The sequence below is a fragment of the Antechinus flavipes genome, chromosome 3, assembly GCF_016432865.1.
Source record: "Antechinus flavipes isolate AdamAnt ecotype Samford, QLD, Australia chromosome 3, AdamAnt_v2, whole genome shotgun sequence".
Classification (NCBI taxonomy): Eukaryota; Metazoa; Chordata; class Mammalia; order Dasyuromorphia; family Dasyuridae; genus Antechinus; species Antechinus flavipes.
In genome coordinates, this window is record NC_067400.1 from 500,493,734 (window position 1) to 500,518,509 (window position 24,776).

The following is a 24,776-nucleotide window of genomic DNA, read 5'->3' on the forward strand; positions in this document are numbered from 1 at the left end:
CCCATAAACTTGTCTAACTGCCTAAAATTTTGCTGATTTCTAAAGATATTTTGGGAGATGAAATTTTATTACATATACAAATATACTCATTTGCACATGTATTTGTAGTTCTAAAACAAAATTGCACTAGCCTATATTTAACAAGTTAAACCAAACTTAAATCTATCTCAATTGTCCAAAAAGGAGTCTGGAAAAATGAAGCCAGACTTTAACTGAATTTTTTTTCTTTGTTTCTGTATGCTAGTATCTACTGAAGTAACCTAGAACACTTTCATATTTCATTCTCTTAAAAGAGCTAGACAGAAAAGTGTAGTAGAATTAATCATCGAGAATATAAACTGCTTGCATTTTTTTTTCTTCCTGAGTTATTTATACCTTCTGAATCCAATTCTCCCTGTGCAACAAGAGAACTGTTTGATTCTGCACACATATATTTTATCTAGGATATACTGTAACCTATTTAACATGTAAAGGACTGCTTGACATCTGGGGGAGGGGATGAGGGGGAGAGGGGAAAAATCAGAAAAGAAGTGAGTGCAAGGGATAATGTAAAAAATTACCCTGGCATGGGTTCTGTCAATAAAAAGTTATTTAAAAAAAATAATTAATCATCGAGATAATTAGGCAAAAAGGCAGAGACACTTAATGAGTTTTAATATCTTTATCTTGTAATTGTGGCTTTAAGATTCAAGATTTGAATTGGTCAAAGGTGGAAAAATACTATTCATATGATCTTTTCACTTATTTTTAAAATCACATGGTACCTAGGAGGGTTCTACTCATGTTTTTAGAAAGATGACAGTTGGTCTCCAAAATTTAAATATGGAAGGCAAGAGCTGAATATCTTGTCTTTAATCAAGTTTGTGATATCTGTCCTTTCCTCCCATTTAGAAAAAAAAAGGAACTTAGGTTAATTTTTAGTAAAAAAATTTTTGTCCTTTTCAATTAGGCAGTCTATATTGACATTTTTGATTTTATTTTTTCAATTAAGAAAAATTGATTCTCTCCATCCCACTTCCCTTCAAAGAAAAAAAAGTAAAAGAAAAAGAAAAGTCTTATTACAAATATGCATAGTCAAAAAATTAATTCCCCAAAATAGCACTTTTATAGTAAAATGATATGATTATACAAAATATCATCTCACATAATTCTTATGCCAGAGACCTAAGGTTCTATTCCTGAGGTTAATATTGAACTTAAGATATGGATGGTTCCTCTTCTGGAAAATATCATATTATAAAGTTCATTTTAATTATAGCTGACAGGAATAAAATCATTTCAATAAAAAACACAAAATTATTTTACAGATTGGTGGCTCTTATCTTTTTCCAGTGCCTTTCCCCCCATTTTAGTTAAATTACAAAAGAGAGAGTCATTTACAATAATTATTTGTTATTATGCCATAAATTTGAAGTGAACAAGGCTTTGCAGCACCCCTCTAATTCTTATGTCCACATTTATGATTTGCAATGTATCATTTTTTCTATATTTTTATAAAAGATTCTACATAAGCTAATTCATTTATCTTCAAAGCATATCTGTAAGGGATACAAATTTAGTTGTTCTTATATGTGGAAGAATAAACAAGATAATAAAATCTATGTAGAATGAGAGCAGAAGTTGAGATGTCTTAGTCCACCTGAACCAAGAATAAATTAATATAAAGATCACTATGTTATTTATGTCACTTAGAAGGCAGTAGAAACCATCACCTTTAGTAAAATTATATTTTATATTAATTACTATGACATTCTTATCAGTTTTTATAATGTTTATATAATTACAAATTAATTGAAAACAAAATAGAAATTAATATGAAATATCTTGTAGATAGCAAATAGAGATACTTAAAAAACAAAATCCAATTATATGTTTCTGTTTTTTTTTAATAGACAACTAAATGGCATGACTAGAGTTATTAAAGAGCAGCATCAGAATCATATAGCATCATGTTATGAAAGATATTTATATCAGTGCTTTATATATTTAAATATATGTGTTATCATGTTTACAGTCGTGATACTAATTGGATTGTGAATTTCCCTGAAAAAAACTGATAGGCTAATGTTTCCTCAACACCTCTCTTATTCATGATAAGTTTCCTTTAGGTAGCCATTGTCCCAGATGGGAAATAGGGAGAGCTAAATGTAGATACAAATAACTGTTTGCAGAGGTTGCATATGTGATTGCTTTTTAAGATCATGATCTAATCAATGTTTTCTCAAATGCACTTGATTTTTAAGTGTTGCTACAAAGTATATCTATATATGTACATATGTATATATATATATATATGTATATATATATGTTTATATATAATTTCAAATAATACTAAGATGCTCAGGACACTAATAGCTACACTTAATATTACATGTCACACATTTAAAAAATTGACATTCAATTTCAAATATATTTAGAAACTGAATTAATATTTCTAAAGTACTAGTTTTAGTCAGCAAACAGAATATTAACATCACTGAAAAATGTAATCTGTTCAAGTCAGGGCACAATTATATATAAAATAATTCCAAACTAGAGGCAGAATGTGCAGAATTTGGAATAACTTAGGTCATTTTATGATTCTACAGTTTTATGCCTTTTCTTACGGAGATCTCAAACTTTACATAGAGCTATTCTCAAACTTTTAGGGATCTATATTTTAAAACTTTAAATCTTGTAATTTAATTTATAACTTTAATTAAAATATATCAGACTGATTATAGTTCCCCAAATGCCCTAGCATTGTTATTGTGCTAGGCATAAAGTAATGATGCTGATCAATTGAGGAATTATTTTAAAGCATTTCTAAATTTGTTTTCAAGGTGAATAATTAAGATGCTTTTGAGTTTATTTAGTATACCTTAGTTTGAATATTGATTTCTTTTGACATAGGAGACTATGTATATGCATATATATACACTAATGCATGTGTACTAATACCAAACATTAACTATTGATCATACAGTAAAATTCAAAGCTTGCTATTTTTTCCAAGTGCATTTCATATGTTTCTCCTTTACAGTTCTACTTCTTTCATTATAGGAATCCCCATATGTTATGTACAAGAAAAACCATGAAATGTTTGAAGGGAATGACAAATATGAAGGATACTGTGTAGATTTGGCTTCTGAAATTGCAAAACATATTGGTATCAAGTACAAAATTGCCATTGTCCCAGATGGAAAATATGGAGCAAGGGATGCAGATACAAAAATCTGGAATGGGATGGTAGGAGAACTTGTTTATGGGGTAAGCAAATTAACTTATTGATGAATTAACCTTCTCTGAACAGCAAAGATACATGATTATTGCATTTTTATAAAAAAAAACAGTATTGAATAGATAAATTGTTACAAAGTGTTTTAGATGTATTGCTTCAAGAGAGATATATAATGGGTAGATGACCTCAGTTTATTAATTCCTAAAAGTTTACCTTAATCAACACTTTTTACTTCTCAAGAAGAGAAAAAAATGGCAGTGATAGACTGCCAAAATGACTAAAACTACACAGATAATTAAAAAGTGAATGGTACATGGCTATTTAATTTCATACTAACTCATTACATTTAGAAACTATTTTGAAAATTATAGAGAAACGAGCAATTTGCCTTAATCAATAATTATTTTGTAATGCTGATATTGATCTAGAATCATAGGATTTAGAACTCGAAAAGGCCTTAGAATCTAGCCTGTCTCTTGCTATAGAAGAAGCCATGCCCAAGAGCAATAAAATTGCTTTATACAAGGTCCTACCCACTGCAAGTAACTCAACTAGTCCTAGTACTTTTCTACTTTCATTGCTAGCTTCCAGTTCTGATTCTGACAGTCCCTCATTGAGCAAATCACAAAATAATGATTGTTTGAAGAAAGTCATATGCGTTCAAAAAACCATGTACTAAATAAGGACCCTTGTTAAAGTTATTTAAACCAAAACTACACAATGAATCTTTTAACATAAATATCCAAACCATATATATTTTTATTATAATTAAACAAGATGCTTACAATGTTGTTTGACCTGTTAAATATTAAAATTGTGTGATATAATTTCTTCCTTATTTTGCATGACCACAAAGCTCCCCAAAGTGAGGATTAAATGTGTTGTGGTTTCACACAAAACTTCATAATGTACCTCCTGCACCAAGAGATAAGTGTGTGGACAAATTTTCAGCTCAAAGCAAATAAAACATCCACTCGTGCCTGACTTGCAAAATCAATCATCACTTCAGCTTCTATCATAATCTCAAGCTGGTTGCTAGAAGTAGATAGCAAGCACTCAGTCATTGTGCCATTCTGCATCCTATTTCTTCTAACCAGAAATCAAACCTATAGCTAAGGAAAAGCTTTCTCTTAGTGAGGAACACAATAGCAGGAACATACAATTCAGAAATGCCCTAAAGCATCCAAGCATGCTACATTAAAATTGTTTCATGCTTTTCATCTTCCAAAGCACAGAGCATACCCTATCTGATTCATCTTCACAAGGCCTCCGTGAAATCAATAATTACACAGGGGATACTTCTTCCCTTTCCTTGGCAATAACATAGGTAGAAAAGATTGAAGACATAACCTAAGTCCACAGAGGGAACCACATCTCAAACCCAAATTTCCTTTAAGTAGTTGCATAGCTCAGTATTCTGCTTTTCAGACCATGAAACTGATATTTTGCTATGCAGTAATATAGTAACTAAAACCTCAACATAAAGGAAATTGAATGACATTATAAAGCAATCCATTAGATTTTATATTCATGTGAAAGAGGTGCTGACTACATAGGTAATCTTAAATGAGAAAAGAAATGCATTATAGACAGTAAATAGCATTGGACCATAGATTGCATGGTCAGTTCTTACAAATGAATATTATTACTTTGTCTCATGTTGATCAAGAGTGCTCCTAATGCATTTGTTGCACAGTAATATTTGAAACTTATAGGACAGGAATATAGCAAGCAATTTTAGACACACATTGAAGATCTACCTTGTAAGAATTGTAGGTACTCGTTGCACTCAGAAATAGCAACTATATGAATCAACTTTTAGCACTAACTATATGAGTATCCCCCAGGGTCAATTTAATAATATATGTAACTATTTATAAGATATGTTAAATATTTGCATACATCAAGATATTTATGGATCACTCCTCAGTTATCTGGATCATCCAAAATGAATACAGGCTACTGGCAATATAGGCAACCCTTTTCAAGGTGAATGAGAATGTTTGAATGGATAGATGTGTATATATTTGAATGTGTGTGTTCATGTATTTGTATGTATGTGTGTGTGAGAGAGAAACAGGTAGACAGAAAGACAGAGACTGAGGGATAGAGATTATTCTATAACTATTCTAACACTGAATATAGATGTGTGTTTGTATGTATGTGTACATGTACATACATACATACATAAGTATTTGGAGGACTCTGGTTGAATACAAAACACATTCTGTACTCAACATGTTTTCCTCACCTCTCTTTTTCTTTGTTAGTATGGATGATTGAGAATTGGCAATACTGTTTTACCAACTTGTTTTGAAACATTTTTATGGGTAGAAGTTATGAGGTCAGTTAAATAGAAAACTAATTTTTCTCAGATTTTCACAATTGCAGTGTCTTGGTAGACAATTTCTATGACTGATTTTTTTCAAACAAAAAAAAAGTTTTATGATTGATTAATTTCCTAATATCTCTGTTTCTTGGCTGGAAAAAAAGAGAAGGGGGAAATGTATGCTTTTAATTTTGATTTAATAGGCGTAAGAAGATGGTGAAGGGAGCTATCAATGACAGCTTCTGAAATAAAGTGGCAAGAAGTAGCAAAATCCAGCATTGATCGGGTTAACACTTCCAATTATCTATTTTTTTCATTGCCTTAATTAAAAATGAAATATTTAGGAGTCATATCTCATCATTTTTTATCTCCCCCACCCCCAAATTATTACCATCAAAAACATGCTTTGTGGGATTTAAATGGCTCATCTAGATCATGTATATGAAAACACATCACTTTGCTCAATACTGATTATACAGGGTTATACAGATGAGGGCAAGGTTTTTTCATGGAATAATATTAACATATATGCCTGTGTGTGTTTCTTCTCTTTTAGAAAGCAGAGATTGCTATCGCCCCACTAACAATCACTTTGGTCCGAGAAGAGGTTATTGACTTTTCAAAGCCCTTCATGAGTTTGGGCATATCCATTATGATTAAAAAGCCTCAGAAATCTAAACCAGGAGTCTTTTCCTTCTTGGATCCTTTGGCCTATGAAATCTGGATGTGCATAGTTTTTGCCTACATTGGTGTCAGTGTGGTCCTATTCCTAGTTAGTAGATTTAGTCCATATGAGTGGCACACAGAAGAGCCAGAGGATGGAAAAGAAGGACCAAGTGACCAGCCTCCCAATGAGTTTGGTATTTTTAACAGCCTCTGGTTTTCCCTGGGTGCCTTTATGCAGCAAGGATGTGACATTTCACCAAGGTTAGTTTTAAAACTCTGAACATTTCTTTTATCTAATTTTTATTCCCCACTAATTCCAAGGGTTTTGTGGGTCACCAATCCACCTAGAATCAATACCAAAGATGAGCAAAGTGCAAATCTTTTTACAACCTAGTCATAGAGAACACAGGGTAAGGGAAACCAAGAACACTTTTTAACATTCATATTTATAAATATGTATTTTTGAATGCCAGAAATTTTTTTATCACACACAGATATTTATCTTGAGATAAATTGTTATGACCATAGTAATCTACTCCATAGGTGATACAGTATTTAAAACTTGCCTATGATGCATTAATATCTTATCCTAGCTCTAGGTCCATATGCTCTTTTTCTAAGTTAAAACATTTTTGAAACTATCCAAAACTTTCAATTCACAAATTATATTGAGCATAATCCTATGCATAAAATGTGAATAAATCATAAGGATTAATGTTTCCTCTAGATCAGTAACTTATGCCAACCCTCACCACTGTCAAAACCATTTAGTATTAATGTTTAGTTCAGTGATTTGACAGATGGAAAATAAAAACTAAATTGTAATTACATGAACTCATTTTCAGTTCCCTTCTCATGATTTGAATAAACATTTTAATAAGCTGGTGGGTAGCAACTGTTAAGCTTGATTCTCATGCCAATAAAACTTAAAGGAGATGTCTTCTATGATGTTCCATAGAATCTGTATCACTATAAGATGCAGGAAATCTAAGACTTCATATATTAAGTTCTATAATCAAGACAAATACTATTTTGAGACCAATCTATTCTGACATTATGTAGAAGTGATTACTTGCATTCTAGACATTTTGCATATATTTTCAAGATTATCTTGGGATATATCTGAGTAACTACCCTGTTAATTTTGCATAAAAAAATAAATCAACTTCCAATAGCAATTTTTTTAAGCAGACAAATTTTAACTCACTTCTCCCATAAAGGAGACAGATTAAAATGGGTTGCAGTGGGGGGTGGGGGGTTATCTTATGTAAAATAACTTTAATCTATTAAAGGACATATAGAACTAAGATTTTGTGGACCAAAAAAAAAGCGGGGGGGGGGGGGCAGATAAGTATAGTGCATATATTCCTGAAATTGGAGAAAGAACTGGTTACAAATATTATCTCAAATTTAATTAGCAATATAACCAACCATGAACAAGACAAGTAATCTTCCTGAATCTCGCGCAACTCTCTAAGACCTATCTGCTAGCTTATTTCAGTCTGCTTAAGTAGAGAGTTGCAATAGCAGTGAAATAATGAATCACTTCCATACTGTGTCATATACATGAATACATGTATCTTAAACTCAATATATAATTTCTTGCATATATTTAAAACTCTGAACATTTCTTTTATCTAATTTTTATTCCCCACTAATTCCAAAGGTTTAAAAAAAAAATTTAAGGAGTGAGGAAAGAGGTAAAAAAAAATTATAATGGTATAATAGTTAGGGTGCTTGACTTGAAATCAGAAAGACATAAATTTATATCTTTTCTCAGGCATTTGTTAGTTGTCCTGGGACAAATCATTTAATCTTTCTCAGTCTCAGTTTACTTATATGTAAAATGCAAATAATAATAGCAGCTACTTCCCAAGATTGGTGTGAGGATCAAATAAGATAATTTTTTATGCTAGCCATGGAAATTATAGAATTTACATAGGGATTCCTCAATCCAACAGAAGCCAAAGAGTTTCAAGATTAATTTGGACACTATGAGGTGCTATTTGAGATCATCAGTGCATCCTGATTGTTCTAATTTGGATAAAATTTCCACCCTCATCCAAATCTTTAACCCAAAACCAAGCAAGGGGAATAAGAACATAAGAAGATATATAAGACAATGTAAAAATATACTTCAATTAGGCCAGAAAGGATGTGTAGATTGTATTGCTATGTCCAAGAATGAAGATTATTTTATAATAAATACAATCATTCACCCTGTTACAACCACAGTGATTCTACTATCGCTATTAACTATCTCTACAAACTCTAATTATCTCAACATATGCTACTCCATCTCTGTGAATCTATGACTAGAATACAAAATGCAGTCCATTATTTCTTCAGCACTATTAGGGTTTCACAAGTATTCTTCTATGCATTAAAAATAAGATCCAACACAGTAAAGTTAGACTTGTCCATTTCTACTTATTGAGCAATAAAGAAAAAATTTTAAATTCAGATTTTCAACATCAATTACATTTAAATATAGCAAAAGGATCATCAAATATTACATAAATTATTCGTAGAAATCCTACCAAAATATATAAAATTAGATAAATTATTTAAAGTTACTTCTTTAACAGGCATGTTAAAAGTGATATTTTTCTCTTTCTTTGCTTTTTTCCTGACCTTAGATACAGGAAAATGTTCATTACCTTATTCATGTTTAGATCCCTCTCAGGTCGAATTGTTGGAGGTGTTTGGTGGTTCTTTACACTCATCATCATCTCATCTTACACGGCAAACCTTGCTGCATTCTTGACAGTTGAGCGGATGGTCTCCCCAATAGAAAGTGCAGAGGACCTTGCCAAACAAACTGAAATTGCATATGGAACATTGGACTCTGGGTCAACAAAAGAATTCTTCAGAGTAAGTCAACAAAGATACCACCAAATGTTGTGCACTGTGAAATAAATGTTACTTTGTAAGTAATTATGTGGTACTTGTGTTACTTCCTGTGACTACTTCATAGAGTTTAAATCCCCACTAATCTATGAAACAATTATTGATCTTTATTAGAGAAAAGTATATTGCTTCCCAATGGATGTATAAAGCAAGAGCTGATTGGAAAAGCTTTCCATTTGTAAGTGATTTAATGCTTCAATAATAACAGCAAGCATTGACAATGCTATGATGATAATGAAGATGACTAGATTGCATTTAGAGCAGCTTTATGCTAAATAAGAATTAGAAGGGGAAAGGGGAAATGCCTGCATTAAATAGCTTTTGAAATCTAATTTTTAGCTTATTGCATTTTCAAACCAAAACTTTAACTGGAAACTTTATTATCTTTATACATTATGCTGTTCCATGATTATAGTTTAAACCTGAAGTTTACTTCTTTCAGAGAATGAAAGCAGAATTCTAGAGGGACCTAAATTAATCTTCATTTTGAATTCTCAGAACATCACTAGAAGTGGAAGTTAGCTGCACGGGCATATTGTGTTGTTCATGTGACTTATGATTCACATTCCATCCAGGCATGTATTTTTAGGGGGCCCTTCTAAGGCAGAATTTTATTATCTGAACCTTCTTGTACTCTGTTCTTAGAACTAATTATGAAAACATTTTAAAACAACTTTCTAGTATTTGAGATACATTCTATAATATTCCTGGGGGTTTTCATTTTGGGATCCCTTTCAGGAGGTAATCAGTGATTTTTTTTTTCAATTTCTATTTTATCTTCTGGATCTAGAATATTAGGACAGTTTTCCTTAATAATTTCATTGAAAGATGATATTCAGGCTCTTTTGTTTATCATGACTTTTAGGCAGACCAATAATTTTAAAATTTACTCTCCTGGATTTATTTTCCAGGTCAGTTGTTTTTCCAATGATATATTCCATATTTTTCTCAATTTTTTCCAATTTTTTGGTTCTGCTTTGTTATATCTTGATTTCTCATAAAGTCATTAACTTCCATTTGCTCAATTATAATTTTTAAGGAATTATTTTCCTCAGGAAATTTCCCATTTGGCCAGTTTTGCTTTATAAATCATTCTTCTCTTCATTAACTTTTTGTATTTCCTTTTGCATCATTCTCAATTTTTTTTCTAATTTTCCCTCTATCTCTTGACTTGATTTTCAAAATAGGATACTTTCTGCGTCTATACTTTCAAATATACTTAACTAGTTGCATGAATATTTGAATATATCTTATGATTTCATGACTTCTCACAGTAATCCCTAAAGGAGTCCATAGCTATATGCTAAATAAATTTAAATGGAATTTTAAAATTTTATTTTTATGTATGTTATCTTAAATCTTTAAAATTTAAATTTTACTTTCCATTTCAAAGTGCAGGACATTAAATAAAGCCAAAATGGTTTAAATTATCTTAACTTCAAAGGAAAATATACGTGTGGTTGGGATGCATTTTAGAAAACATTTGTTTGTTTTTCAAAAGATGTTTATATCTCTATAAAGATGTCATACAAATCAATACTCAATTCAGTAAAAAAAAAATTAGTCAAACTACATATTCAACTTTATATACACAAAAGAACAATGGGCTAAATCATACATTTTTATTATTTTATTTTATTACCAAAACCTTTTTACTCATAAGTTATTTTGGATTGTTTTTGTTGTTATTGTTTTTAGAATCACCCCAGACAATAAATTTGATCATTAGGTATTACATTAAATAATCTATTAAAGATTATTGAAGTTAAGCATAACAGTCTAATTTTTTTTCTACTAATCCTCTTCACAGTAACAATGCTTTAATAGCATTAGATAATATTCTTGTACAAGTTTAACACAATTTCAACTCGTGGAAAGTGTGAAATTTGTCATATCACAGGTTTTTGTTCAAGAAAATAAGGAAGTGAGATAAAATCATCTTACTCAGAAATGGCTCTGAATATCATGAAAGCAAAAAAACAAGTATAACTTGTTTTGGCCTGAAGCTGGAGGGTGGGAAATGATGATCACTTGGTTTGTCAGTAAGTTACTTGGTAGTCTTTATTTCATTCTTCATGAAATGACAAAGAAAATAAACTTCAATTTTTATTGACAAAGAAAAAAGTCCAAGGATATATTAACTTAAATTTTGGAATGATCAGACAAAATGGGAAATTTTATTTTATTTTGTTTCATTTTGTTCCTATCAGAAAAAGTAAAAGTAAATCAGTTCACAATCCATTGAAAATAAATAATGCTGAAAATAAACAAATGAATTAATGGACAAATAAATATAATGGAAAAAGGCTATTTCTTGGATTTTTAGGACATACACAATCTTCTTCTCTGACTAGATTTGAGTTTGAAAGCTTCTTAATGAACACTGATATGTATTAAAATTCCAGGTTTTGAAACATACAACTAGATCTCATCAGGAAATAAAAATCATAGCAATTTCATGGATTTTACATGATGAATCTCTTTCGATCTCCCTGTCTCTCTGTGTGTGTCACTGTCTGTCTCTGTTTCTCTTTCTGTCTCTCTGTGTATCTCTCTGTTTCTGTTTCCTCTGTATATTTCTCTCCTCTCCCTCCTTCCCTCCTTCCCTCTCTTCATCACTCCCTTTCTCCCTCACACCCTATAGCCTAGCATTGCTTTCAATGAGCCATTTGTCAGTTTGGTTGAGGAAACTGTTATATACTCATCATAATTATTTTCTCATAAGAACATAGTATTACTGCATTTATTTACTCCACTATTCTGCCTCTAGCAAGGACCTATACTCAGTACTATAGCAATTCTGCCCTTATAATCAATATTAGGCCAGGATGATAGATGGTTTCTGAATCCACCAATGAGTTTTTGTCCATACATGAAACTTGCATGTATTATATCATTTTTATCCTTGTTATTAGAACTATAGAGACACTTGGTAATGGTTTATACTTGTCAGAGAAATGATACTTTTAACTATTATAGGGATTATACATCATTATTCATATTATGCTTGAATAAATTGAATTTTTTAGGTGCAGTTGACTTATCATAGCTTATATTTGAAGAAGTGCTAACATTTGTTACCAGTGAAATGAGAAAAAGGCAGATAGCATATAATCACTGCTCAGAATGTTATTTTAGGTTTCTTTTATGCAAGAGGCCTTAGTAAAACTTATGCTCTTCTATACAGCCTAGTGGAAGTAGAAAACACATTGCAAGATATTCATGAGGTGATTAATTAATCAGTAAACCTTTATTAAGTCCCTACTGCATTTCAAATACCAGCATCTGAATTGTCAGCAGAATTAAGGATGTTGAATACAATTAAAAATAGATACAGAAATAGAATTAGAAATAGAAATAAATAGATTTATAGGTAGAAGAGACTTTCAATGTTTGCTAGTGTTTTAATCATCTTTCTCCAGACTCCTTTCTAGATTCTCTAGACTTTATCTATCAACAGTGGAAATTCTCTCTCTACCTCTAGAGTACTTCCACTTGGAAGTACTCTGTATTTGATGTCGCTTCTGATTAATTGATTCCTCCCAGAAACATTATTCAAAAGAAAACAGCCAGACCAGTCATGTTTTCATTCTTCTCCACATTTCATTCTTAGTGCCCACCCCCACTTGCTTTTTAGTTCCTTTTTTGTTGTCTTCCCCCATTACAAAATATGCTCCTTAAAGGCAGAAACTATCTTTCTTCTTGTATTTGGATTCTCAATGTTGACTCCATTGCCTGACATTTAATAAGTGTTTGTTGGCTTGACTTCTATTACAATTCCTTTCTATTTATTTGATATTTTCATATCAGATGACTTGTAAGTCATGGCTTACAAATGACATACTTATCACCATCATAAAAGATAGTTAAGTGGTTAAAATTGCAATATGTCCCCTTAAAATAACAAAATCTTTAATACCAGAATATAAAGATAATTTTCTATACTATCCTTTTAATTTGACAGAGATAGCTAATTACATTCTGATTCTAGGAAATACTGAATGTCATATCTGTAACTATCTATGAATATCACAAGCAGAAATTTTTTTTATTTTGAAATTTTGATAACTATATCATCTCATCTCTTTGATGTATATACTTTGTATAGCAAGGCAGATCACAATCCATTCATACCTGCCTATATGTCCATATCTGACTCTTGCTCAAGTTTTATAAATCTTTCACAGGGGTACACCCAACATATGAGCTATCTTGACTTTGTATCAATATCAGTGAAGCTTAAAGACCATGCCTAGATTATATCTGGCTATTTCTACCTTATTTTCTGGTCATAAAATTTTCAACAACATCAGTTACCCTCTTTCTTTTGCATAATTGTCTCTTAATAATGTGGTATAGCCTACTCACACCCACTTTTTTTTGTTACTCTTTAGATAATCTTTTAATTCTTGAGAGACAGATTTCATGACTCATAGTAACAGATCATTAGGAAAAGGCTGTTGGGTTTTTTTTGGGGGGGCATGTTGGATTTGGAGATTTTTTTAGAATAATTTTTTGCTTCAAGGGGAAAAAAATTAAGCCATAAAATACCTTCTGAATAGCTGCAGAATTTAAGGGTCAAGTGTAAGCATTTAGCTATATTGCCAGAAATCTTGCATCTATTATAATATAAACCTATTTGGAGTTTTTAATCAATTGTCAATTATCTATTAAGTACTTACTCTGTGCTAGAGATTTTTCTAAGTTCAAGAATTCTGAAATATACAAAAATATAGGAAATTAAATCATTTATTATCAGATACAATTTTGTTACATCTCTTCTTTAATAGATAGCAGAAAAATAAATAACAGATATTATTTTCAATTGCTCAAAACAGAGAAATAGTTCTTTAATCCAACCATTGATATTCTCTTGGTCTATCTATTCTCCATTAACATTAATATTTAGTTGTATTGTCCTTTGACTATTATACTTACAGTAATGTGAGCTTCAGATATACCCAACACAGATCTTGAAGGTATAAAAGCCTCAGCATTTTAGTTATTTCCAAGTTTGTTGTATCCTAAAATGTCTCATCATTTTCTCTTCCTCCATTAGCATATTTTTAATTTAATGCTTATTATGCTAACACATTAGATAGCAACCTTCTTTGAATCCTGGATAAAACCCATTGAAAACTGCAGTGCTTCTCTTCTGACCTTTCATTCTCAATCCTGCTTTTTTTCAAGTTAAAGTAAGATGGAGAAAAGCAGGGCTAAATATCTCCTACCCATCTGGAATGGTCGAAACTTGATCCAACCCTGTTGAGCTGTATCTGAGTGCCCTTTCTTGCTAATGATAGTACCTTCAACGAGATGTTTATACTTTCCTTTCTCTTCAAGGGAAAATTCTGATTTCACAACCTAGTCTTCACTTCCCTAGTTTTATTGTATCCACACACTGGGTTCCTTATCCATTAACCCTTTATCTTTAAAGGAGCTGAGTTCCTTTCTGCATTTGTGTACATAATATACATTTTAAGCAAATGTTACAACATATTCTTCTCTATCTTGAAATTCTGGAGATCGGGAAATTTTAAAATGTATAAAATTAAATAGTTAGGCCTTTAAAAGAATAGTTTATCTTTTTTCCAATATTGTAATATATTCTTTGATCGACTATTTAAATGTTATTTCTTAATGAGTCACCCCTAAAGTCTTTTCAATTTCAATCTTCCTTCATATATCAATTCAACTAAGAAAAATCAAATCTTAGCAGATTATTTTTAAGTGCTTAGAAAAGTGCCTAATAATTGGCAAAAATCTATGATTTGATACTATTTTCCTCCTCTAAAAGTTCAGTGAGTTCCTGTAAAATTCATGTCTATTCGAAATCATTCCCAAACAGAATGGCTTTAACATTCTTTCCCTCTAGACTTGGTCAGCTCTGTGCTTCTGTTAAAAGCAAAACAAAACATATTGAGGGCATATATAAACACACCAGGGTTAGAGAGGACTGACGATGCAAATGTCCAAAATGCCTTCTGCCTACAAGGCAAAATTTTGGGGAGTAGGGTATTTGAGGTTCAATGGCAGCAACTTTCATAGCATAGAAATGGAAAAAACAGTGAGGGGAAGGGACACCAAATCTTGTATCAGATATTTATCATTATAGAATTATGATCCATACTGATGCTATCTATAAAACATCAAAGAAAGCAAAAATCAAGCTACTGAATATCATAGTTAACTTGTTATCCTCATAAACTCTCTCTCAAATTCCAAATCCAGCTAGTCACAATTAGGAGAGCAAAATTCCATCTTGCTGACATTCACACTTATTTTGTGTTATCATACTTCACAAGTTAGATACAGATATACTCTGATGTCCCAGAAAACAGAAAAGAATGAAGTCCAATGGGATAAGCGTGTTCATCTTTGGGGAAACCACACTGCAAAAGTAGGAAAATCAGAAACTGAAGTGGAAACGTTCTGTTGAACAACTATCTGTAATGGGCTGAAAATGAGTTGATGCACCAAAGTCCAAGCACTTAAGGCTAATTACCAATTGGATAATACTCTATTAACATATGCTTGGAGAAAGAATGGCCCTGCGCACTACTCTGTGAAGGTATAGAGTGGTTGGGTCCAGAATTTAGAGGGTGGAGTGAAAAAGCCAGAATCACTCCTGGCCAGATTCGTGTAGGATTCCTTTCACTTCGTGTGGTCATTCTATTCACATCCACAAAGAATAAAGATCAAGGACTTTTGCTGATCCTGACTCTGGCTGATTCTAAAGTATCCAGGGTGCTAATATGGTCATCACAACTATCCTCTGCATTATCAACTTTTCTGAGGGCCCTTTCATCACATTCTAGTTAACTATTGATCAGCAGTAATTCATTCTACTAGGTACCAAATACTAAGCTTGAAATATAAGGAATATGAAAACAAAAGAGAAATAGGCCCTGTCCTCAAAGAGCATACATTCTTTGGAGACTGTTTCCATATATAAATGTACACAAAGAAAATACAACAGGGAAGAATTTGATTTTCCCAGAAACACTTCCCTCTCTACAGACCAACAAGAAAGGTCATAAAATTCATATTTTTGTTGGACTATAATAATCTAGATCCAAAGGATTATATGATTTAACTTCAAAGATTACTTTGATCTCAAAAGAAATCCTTTCTGTCTGACCACATTCAATTCAGCAAATATTTATTAAACATTTACCATATGAAAAATTCTGGAGAGATGACCAACAAATCCAGCTTACCAAAAATAAGAAAGTATGTTTAGATAGCCTTTGGCCCTAAAAAAAAAAAGTCTGAATGAAGTTTCTCCACAAATTCAGATGTAAATCTAGATCCAAAAGGTAGTAGATTATTACTGAAAGAGTATAGTAAAGCCAAATAGGATTCAAGGTTTTCTAATATTAGAAATATCTGCATGCAAATGAAAAATTAGATGTTTAATTCAGACACCAGAAAATAATTTAATGATCTACATAATTTTAATAGATGAAATGATATCTAAATGAGCTTTCCTATAAAAAATTCACAAAAGCAAACCTGTTTCTTATTTTGAATGAAGCCTAGAACTGCTACTTATCATATATGGACTTGATCAAATAAGGATCATTTCCACATAGTGTCTAGAAAACTTGATTTGGATTTTGCCTCTATCTAAAACATTAAAAATTTTGTTTGTGATTTATGGTTTGTAGGCTACTATTAATGTTTCCTATTTTGCAGATGATGATGTACTCTATGAATTTATCCTTTTGAAAGTATTACTAATGTAAACAACTATCATCAAAATTTTGAGACATAAAAATTTAATATAATTTCTACTAGCAAACAACTTGGATATTAAAACGTATTTTTAAAAAACTTAAGACAAGTAATTCATTAGGTATTTGAATTTTAATGTTATTTGACTTAAAGATATGATGCAAATTGGCCAATAATATTCAAAAATTTCTACATTTAAAATATCACCTTTCTTCTTTAACAATAAATAATGGTAATTAATATGATTTGGTTACTGTGAACTGTGGGTTCTTGTGTCAAAAATTATTTTAAACTCATAACAATATGCATTTGTACAGCACAGTTGAAAGCACACTGGCCTTGGAGTCAGAGGATATGGGTTCTGTGAGCTCAAAAAAGTCACCTGTCTTCCTTGAGTCTTTGTTTCTTCATCTCTAAAATGAGAATATTGAACTAGAATAATTTTTAAGATACCTTTACTGAGTAATAGAACACAACTATTTATTGTTGTTCAGTCATCTAAGTCACGTCTGCTTCTTCATGACTCCATTTAGAATCTTCTTGACAAAGATTCTAAAGTGGTTTTCCATTTTCTTTTCCAGCTCAATTTACAGATAAGGAAACTAAGATAAAAGAGGTTAAGTGACTTGCTCATCATCACACAGCTAGTAAGTGTCTGAAGCCAAATTCAAACTCAAAAATTAGTCCCCCTGACTCCAGACTCAGGACTCTCTCCATTATGCCATGTAGCACAGTATCATATCTCAGTCATTTCCATTTTATATCCTTCTTAAATAGATTTTTTTTATTATAGAGGAGAGTTCTTAGAATTAGACAAGAGTGATATTATTTAGCAAAATGAAATCAGGAGGAGACAATTAAAGGACCATGTGAGAATATGTTTTAAACACTAAGTCAATGTTAATATTTCTTCCAACATTAAATTTTGTTTCGCTTTCCTCCAGAGATCAAAAATAGCTGTCTATGAAAAGATGTGGACCTACATGAAATCAGCGGAGCCTTCAGTATTCACTAGGACTACAGCTGAGGGAGTAGCACGTGTCCGCAAATCCAAGGGAAAATTTGCCTTCCTCCTGGAGTCTACTATGAATGAATACATTGAACAGCGAAAGCCGTGTGACACCATGAAAGTTGGAGGAAATCTGGATTCGAAAGGCTATGGAGTAGCAACGCCTAAGGGTTCCTCATTAAGGTGGGTGGAATAGTATAACAATATAACATGTGTTGTTATAGTATTCCACCTTCCCTGATGTCCCTGATAGAATTCTTTTGTTTTTTGTGTGAACATGGTATGTTATTTTTTTTTTCTTTTCATCCATTTCATATTTTTGGTCAACAAACAGGTAACTGTTTTTAAGCTTAGAGTGACTAACTATAGAATTGAAGTAGACATTTCAAGGCCATATAAAAATCAATCTGGTTTTACACTAGCTGCTTCTAGTTGGCCTAAAACTCAGGTTAAGTTGAATTTTATATTTCATTGACATGTATAGGCACTAAATTTAGTACTAGATTGTTATAGTAAGAATTTTATACCTTTTTTTTTTTAATTGTGGGTTAATGATTTCTGGCTGCTAGTTTCTGACTCAGAAGTTGCTTGTCAAAGCACTAAATAACTGACTTCTCTTACCAATGAACCAAGGCTCCATTTCAGTGTGTTGTAACATTTGTGGCCTCTTCTTATTTTAGCTTTACCTGAGGTTGTTTCTAAGAATAAGTAAGCACATGCATTTATGAAAGTAGGTAGACTCTTAGTAATCAGAAAGAAAGCAGGCTCTGATTCCATAGGTCTTACTCGAGTCACACTCCCACAGATTTTGATGGGAGTATGGTGCAAGTAGGATCACTAGAATCCAGCCTTATTACTTTCCCCAAATAACTTCAAAATATTTAGGTTCTAATCTCCAAGATGTTATATATATAAAACTTTATATAGTTTATGTATATAAAATATAAGAACATATTATAAGAACAGTTTTGTTTCATAATAATCTGCAATTGAAAATAAGAATTTCATTTTTAAGCAAAACTGGTAAAATCTGTTCTTTCCATCCATTCCAAGTTAGACATTGCAATTAACATAATGGTAGAGGAACCAGATTTCCCCATCTTCTCTTAGCACTGACCAGTGCTGAGAAGTTGTGGAGGTCATCACATTTATATCAGATTTAAGACAGAAACAGAACTGGAGAACAGGAAGTAATTGTACCACTTGGTCTATATTTGAATGTTGGTACATCATTTGCTTGAATTGCATGAATCTAACAGATTCAATTAGAGTAGAAACTAAAAGAAAATTATTAGAAAGAAAATAGAACATCAGCTAAATGATACAATGGGTAGAGCACCAGACCTGGAATCAGGACGACTTGAATTCAAATCTGGCCTCAGTCACTTAACACTTATTAGCTGTGTGACCATGGGCACTTAACTGGAATTGAAGAAAGAAAGAAAGAAAGAAAGGTGAGAAAGAGGTAGAGAGAGAAAGAAAGAGAGGTGAGAAAGAAAGAAAAAGAAAAAGAAAGAAAGAAAGAAAGAAAAAAAGAAAGAAAGAAAGAAGAAATTAGTATTACTAGTCACATACTGGGATGGTGCCTAATTTCAGAAGAAAACACCATTAAAATAATATCATCTTTCTTGATGACTTAATAAACTAGGTGGGGAAAAATATTATCAGAAAGGACTTAATGCTACTAGAAATTTTTTCATTGTTATTTTGTTTCCAGAGTTAATTCATTGTCTATAGGGAAAACCTTCTTCCAGCTGTACAGATCAGCAACTTTTCTATATTTTGTACTCAGAAAGTTGTGTGGAACTTTGAGAGGTTAAATGAATGTCACGAAGACAGAGTGTAGATGCAGGTCTTCTCTCACTCCCACTCCTCTCCACTACTAACTCTGACTACTAAGAATAGCTTCCATAATTGGTAACTTTAAAATATTTACATTGTTTGAAGAAATATTGATAGGGGAACATGGCATGATATACCTCAAAAAAGACTAAATAGAATAAAACCAACAATGGAGAGGGAAAAATAGACATGTAGAAATAGCCCTTGGCAATTCCTTAGCTCTGGCTAAATTTATGAGAAATGACAGTGAAACTAGAAGTGCATCAGGAAATAATCTATAAAAGAATTCAAGCAAAATGAAAGGAATAACCAATACTTCAACTATTCAGAAAACTATATACATGCTAAGTATGATTATTTTCTCTGAACCAGTAATGCTACTTTGAGGGTGATTTCTCTTGTAACAAATGTGACTGAAGTTGGAGATGGCATTCAACAGGCTCTGATACTCTAGCTCTCTGTCCAAAGGATAGTTCCAAGAACAGAGAAATAAAGAAGGAAGGAAGAAACATAGGAAAAGAAGGGAGGGAGAGAGGAAGTAAAGAAGAAAGAAAGGAAGGAAGAGAGTGAGGGAGGGAGGAAAAAAGGAAGGAAGAAGGGAAGAAAGGAAGGAAGGAGGGAGGGAGGGAGAAGGAAGGAGGAAGGGAAGGAGGGAGAAAGGAAAGGAGGGAGAAAGGAAAGGAGGGAGGAATGAAAGAAAGGAGGAAGGAAGGAAAGAAGGAAGGAAGGAAGGAAAGAGGAAGAGAGAAAGGGAGGAAGAAGGAAGAGAGGGAGGGAGTAAAGATAAAGAATATGTTGGTGGTGAGACTTTACATGTATAGAATACTTTAAAATTTAGAAAGTAGTTGCACATATATTATCTCACTGATATATGGATCAAATTTTTTTTCAATTAACATTAATTGCCTTATTCTTTCTGTTTATACTGATGAAAGTCAAACTCCAAGGACTGAATTTGGCCCTCAGATGCAGTTGCGCCTGACTGCTATTAATGACAACCAAGTTTGGTCTTAAATGTGCCACTTTGTCAAATCTCACACTACAGGGATTGTTTTGGGGGGAAGCTGAAGAGCTTCTTCTGTGTAGAGCTGTATAATCATGAGCCAGTGGGTTTCCCCTCTTTCCTGTCCCTCTTTTGGCCTTGTTAATGAGGTAATTGTTAGGCACAGCTTCCTGGAGGCAGAATTTGTTTATATGCTTTGTTTTATATACACACCACAATTTCCTGAGCAAGCTGGGACTTTGCATACCAAAACTTCAGTCATCTTGTCATGCCTTTTAGAATTTCACCATGACTATAGAGGCCAAGTAGCTTTCACCTGCCCCGGTTGCTCATGGGGCATTAATTCATATTCTGTTGAGATTCTACTTTAGTTAGAAAGAAAAAATAATAACCTAAGGGCAGTAGAAATGTTTTGTACATAGACAATAAAGCTTTCAGATACTGACTAGAGCTACTAGAGGCTCCTGGTGGCAAGCTCCTGGAAGCTCATCCTGCATCTAGGATGCCAGAATGAATTGGGACCATTCTTCCCTTACTAGTCCAGCTGAGACCAAGCCTGTTGCCCTGTGGTGCCAAGCTTTTTAACTAGAGCTTTGTTTGCCTAGTATCATTCATTTTTTAAGTGAACTCTCTGTTAGTTTTCCCATTGTGTATAAGTCCAAGTGTTAGACATGCCTTTAGAAATCCAAACAAAGATTGCTTTCTCAAAAACCCTGCTGCTTTGATTCATTGAGCAACAAAGTGACTCCCTCTACTTCCTCCTTCACCACCACCAGCCCCAGTCCAAAGAGTATTATTCTTTCCATCTATGTAGGGTTCTCCAGAAGGCAAAAAGAAATGAATGGCAAGTAGCAACCTGCTTCTAATGTTCTATGAGATGTTAAAATCTCTAAACTTTTCTGATAGTGGAAAAAGAATAAATGTCACACAAAAGGAGAGGCTGAAAATATAGAATAAAAGTTAAAAGTCAATACCTGAACCCTTTTTGAAGAATTTTATTTTTCAAATAGTTGAGTTACAAAATATTAAATCTGGTTACTATGTCAATAATTCTTTTAAAAAAATAGTACAACTATTAGTAATGACTAGTCTCTACTTTTAATTTGACATTTCATCATTTTTTTTTAACTGAAGCTTTATATAATTCTTGGTGGACAGAAGCACCAAGGTGGCAAAAGGAGATAGAATCAGCCTAAATTCAAATCTCCCCCCAGAAACTTACCCAGAGAAAGTGATTCATCCACATTCAGTCTCAGTTTTCCTTCTCTAAAATCAAGTTAGTATTTGCACCTAATTCAGAAGCTTATTATAAGAATAAAATGATATATGATATATTTAGCCAATTTAAGATCAATTCTCTCTAATTCAGTAAAAGTATGTGCATTGTCCTTGCAGTATTTATGCTATTGAGTGATTGCTACCAATCTGAGTCTTTACCAGTTTTGCAAGAAACTAATAATCAATTCCTGATAGTTACTGGAAATAAAATTATAGATTCATCAGTCTTGGAAGTTATCTAGTTTAATACCTTCAGATGAGGAAACTGATATTCAAATAAGTTGAAAGACTTATTGTAAATCACATAGGTAGAAACTGGTAGAATAAGGCTTTGAACTCAGGTCCTCTGAATCCAAATCCAGTGTTCTTTCAAATGCACTTCAATCTATCATTAAACATGTGTTATGTTTCTGGCATTGTGCTCAGTTCTAAGGACATAAAGAAAAAGCAAAAACAGTCCCTGCCCTAAAGAATATTACATTTTAATAGGAGAGAGAATCTGTATGTGCTTGGAAACATATAAGGGATCCGTAGCTGGTAACATTAGTAAAGGTCTTCTGAGGAATATAAGATTGTAAATGAATCTCAAAAAAAAAAAAAAAAAAAAGCAGGAATTTTCAGAGCTGTAGGGAGGAGGGTGAATGTTCTAGGTACAAGGGATGAGCCAGTGAAAAGACAAATAAACAGAAGGAATATCATCACATATAAGAAACGGGACAAATCCATATAATTTACGAAGAGAGTAATGATTGGACTTGGATTGTGACAAGTAAGAAGCAGATTGCCAGGTATGTGGAAGTTATTAAATTTGTCATTTGTGAAAACTAAGCCTGCAAAGAGGGAAAGTCTATAAGAATGTGTACACTGAAACTGTAAATGTCAGGAGGGTGAGATAAACTGTGAGAGAGGAAAACCAGAGTCAGCAAGATTTTTTCTTCCATGAAAAAAAGTATCTCCTACAGAAACATGTAAGCCTTCTGCCCTTACCTGGAATTTTGGAGAAAGGAATTCTCACTTTCTTTTAAACTATATTGAGAGACTCTTGATTTTAGAATATTTCATGAGCCTATTTTACATAAGAGCAATCCTGGTTTGTCTGAAACAGAAACCTCCAACTAATTCTTTATTTAACATGACTGATTGAAATAAATTCAATATGCAAATGATAAGCATTAATAGTATGTGGCATTATTTAAAAACTCTCAATTTTAAGGACTTTTAAAAAACTGTCAGTAAGTACAAGTGGCATGTCCATACTAGGTAAAATAAGTAAGGAAAAGGACTTTATTCCTAATTTAATGCTATTTAAGAAAATGGGGCAATCTCTTATAAGCTACAATAGATCATATTTTGGGTAAGAATTGTCTAATTTTTATTCTCATAAGTGTTATTAGCTACTTTATCAAAATATTTCATAAGAAAATTCACAGTGTTCTGAAGTCTGAATATAACTCCAAGAAAAAAGGGTCATATTTGGAATTTTCTCTGGTCTAAGAGAAATTTTCAGACGACTTGCAACCAACCAATTGCTCTTACTTGCATTTGAGGCCAAATACATTATCCCAGCTGTCAGATGCGTCATCCATCGTCTTCTCCAAAAATGATGGATTATCATTCAAACTTAGGCTCCCTTCTCTGAAAGATATTTGTGTGCCAGAGATGAAAACAAGATGTATTTACTACCACAAAGAAATGATGTTTCAAAAGAAAGCAGTGTACTCAGGGATCTTTTATCAATGTGCGGGATATGAAAAGAATGAGACACAGTTATACTAACTTGGTAATATGCCAACCTGACCATGCCCAGCTGCAAGGTAGCTGGGGTCATGGCAATGGAGAGTGTCAGTAAAAAAAAAAAAACTAGGGACATCATGTGCCTTTCACAGAACAAGCAGTCAGAGTTTTGGAGAGGTTGGGGAAGAGAACTGGAAATAGGTTTTTTGAATTACCCTGGTTTGGGTTTCTTTGAAAGAGGAGGTCTAGTTTGCAATGTCTTAATAGTCATCAACAATTCCATACAATTTATATTTGCAGATTATCATGAATATAGTAGCCTCTGTGGGTAACAGTACTTCCTCCAGTTTGTAGATTAGGAAAACATAAAGGTATTGCTTCTGATGTTTACATACTATATATGGAACATAGAATTTCCCTTATAACAAATATTGGAAATTTAGAATCATTCTATTGCAAAGTGTCCTTGGCAGATTTAAAGAGAGAGATTTCAGTTTTTTTTAAATAATAAAATTGTAGTTAATGTTTAAATATATCCTGACATCAAACTATAATCCACTATGATACAGTAGATATATCTAAGATAAGTTGAATCATATGTTTAAGTTCAAGTGAATTATCATGGAACCATAAATTTCAGTTATATCATCTTAATATTTTTTCTATTGGGAGATTAAGGAGATTTGTGAACTTTTAGAATACTCAATTTTTTTTTGAAAAGAAATTCATTACAGTATGAAGAAAAGAAAACTATTCCTTTTGAATTCTTTCCAATTACCTGTTGTCATGCCAAGGAATGGTCATAGAGATCTTAATTGTCATATGTTCACATTGTGCTTTGGGATGTAATCTGTCAGATTTAAGCTCAAAACAACACATCCAGAAATTGTGTCATCCAGAAGCAAGAATAGTCATTAATCATTAAATACTTCCCAGTTTTGATATAAACAATGTGAATTCTATTTGGGGAATAATACATTATATTTTGAAAATGAGAAGCAACATGACAAATTATATTAATACTTTGTCATGGTGGGAATACATTTTG

The 24,776-nt window shown here is 32.3% G+C and overlaps 1 protein-coding gene across 7 annotated transcripts in view; it reads left to right on the forward strand.

The window, feature by feature from the left end:
* GRIA4 (glutamate ionotropic receptor AMPA type subunit 4) overlaps window positions 1-24,776 on the forward strand; it is a 485,575-nt gene that overhangs the window by 411,278 nt on the left and 49,521 nt on the right. For all 7 annotated transcript variants that reach the window (XR_007952112.1, XM_051986908.1, XM_051986911.1 and 4 more), the window contains 4 exons: window positions 3,043-3,249; window positions 6,106-6,476; window positions 8,891-9,089; window positions 17,807-18,054. Coding sequence is in view for 6 of the 7 variants with exons in the window: in XM_051986908.1 (XP_051842868.1) it covers window positions 3,043-3,249; window positions 6,106-6,476; window positions 8,891-9,089; window positions 17,807-18,054 (1,025 nt within the window). In the remaining variant the exon portion in view is untranslated. The remainder of the gene's footprint in view (window positions 1-3,042; window positions 3,250-6,105; window positions 6,477-8,890; window positions 9,090-17,806; window positions 18,055-24,776) is intronic.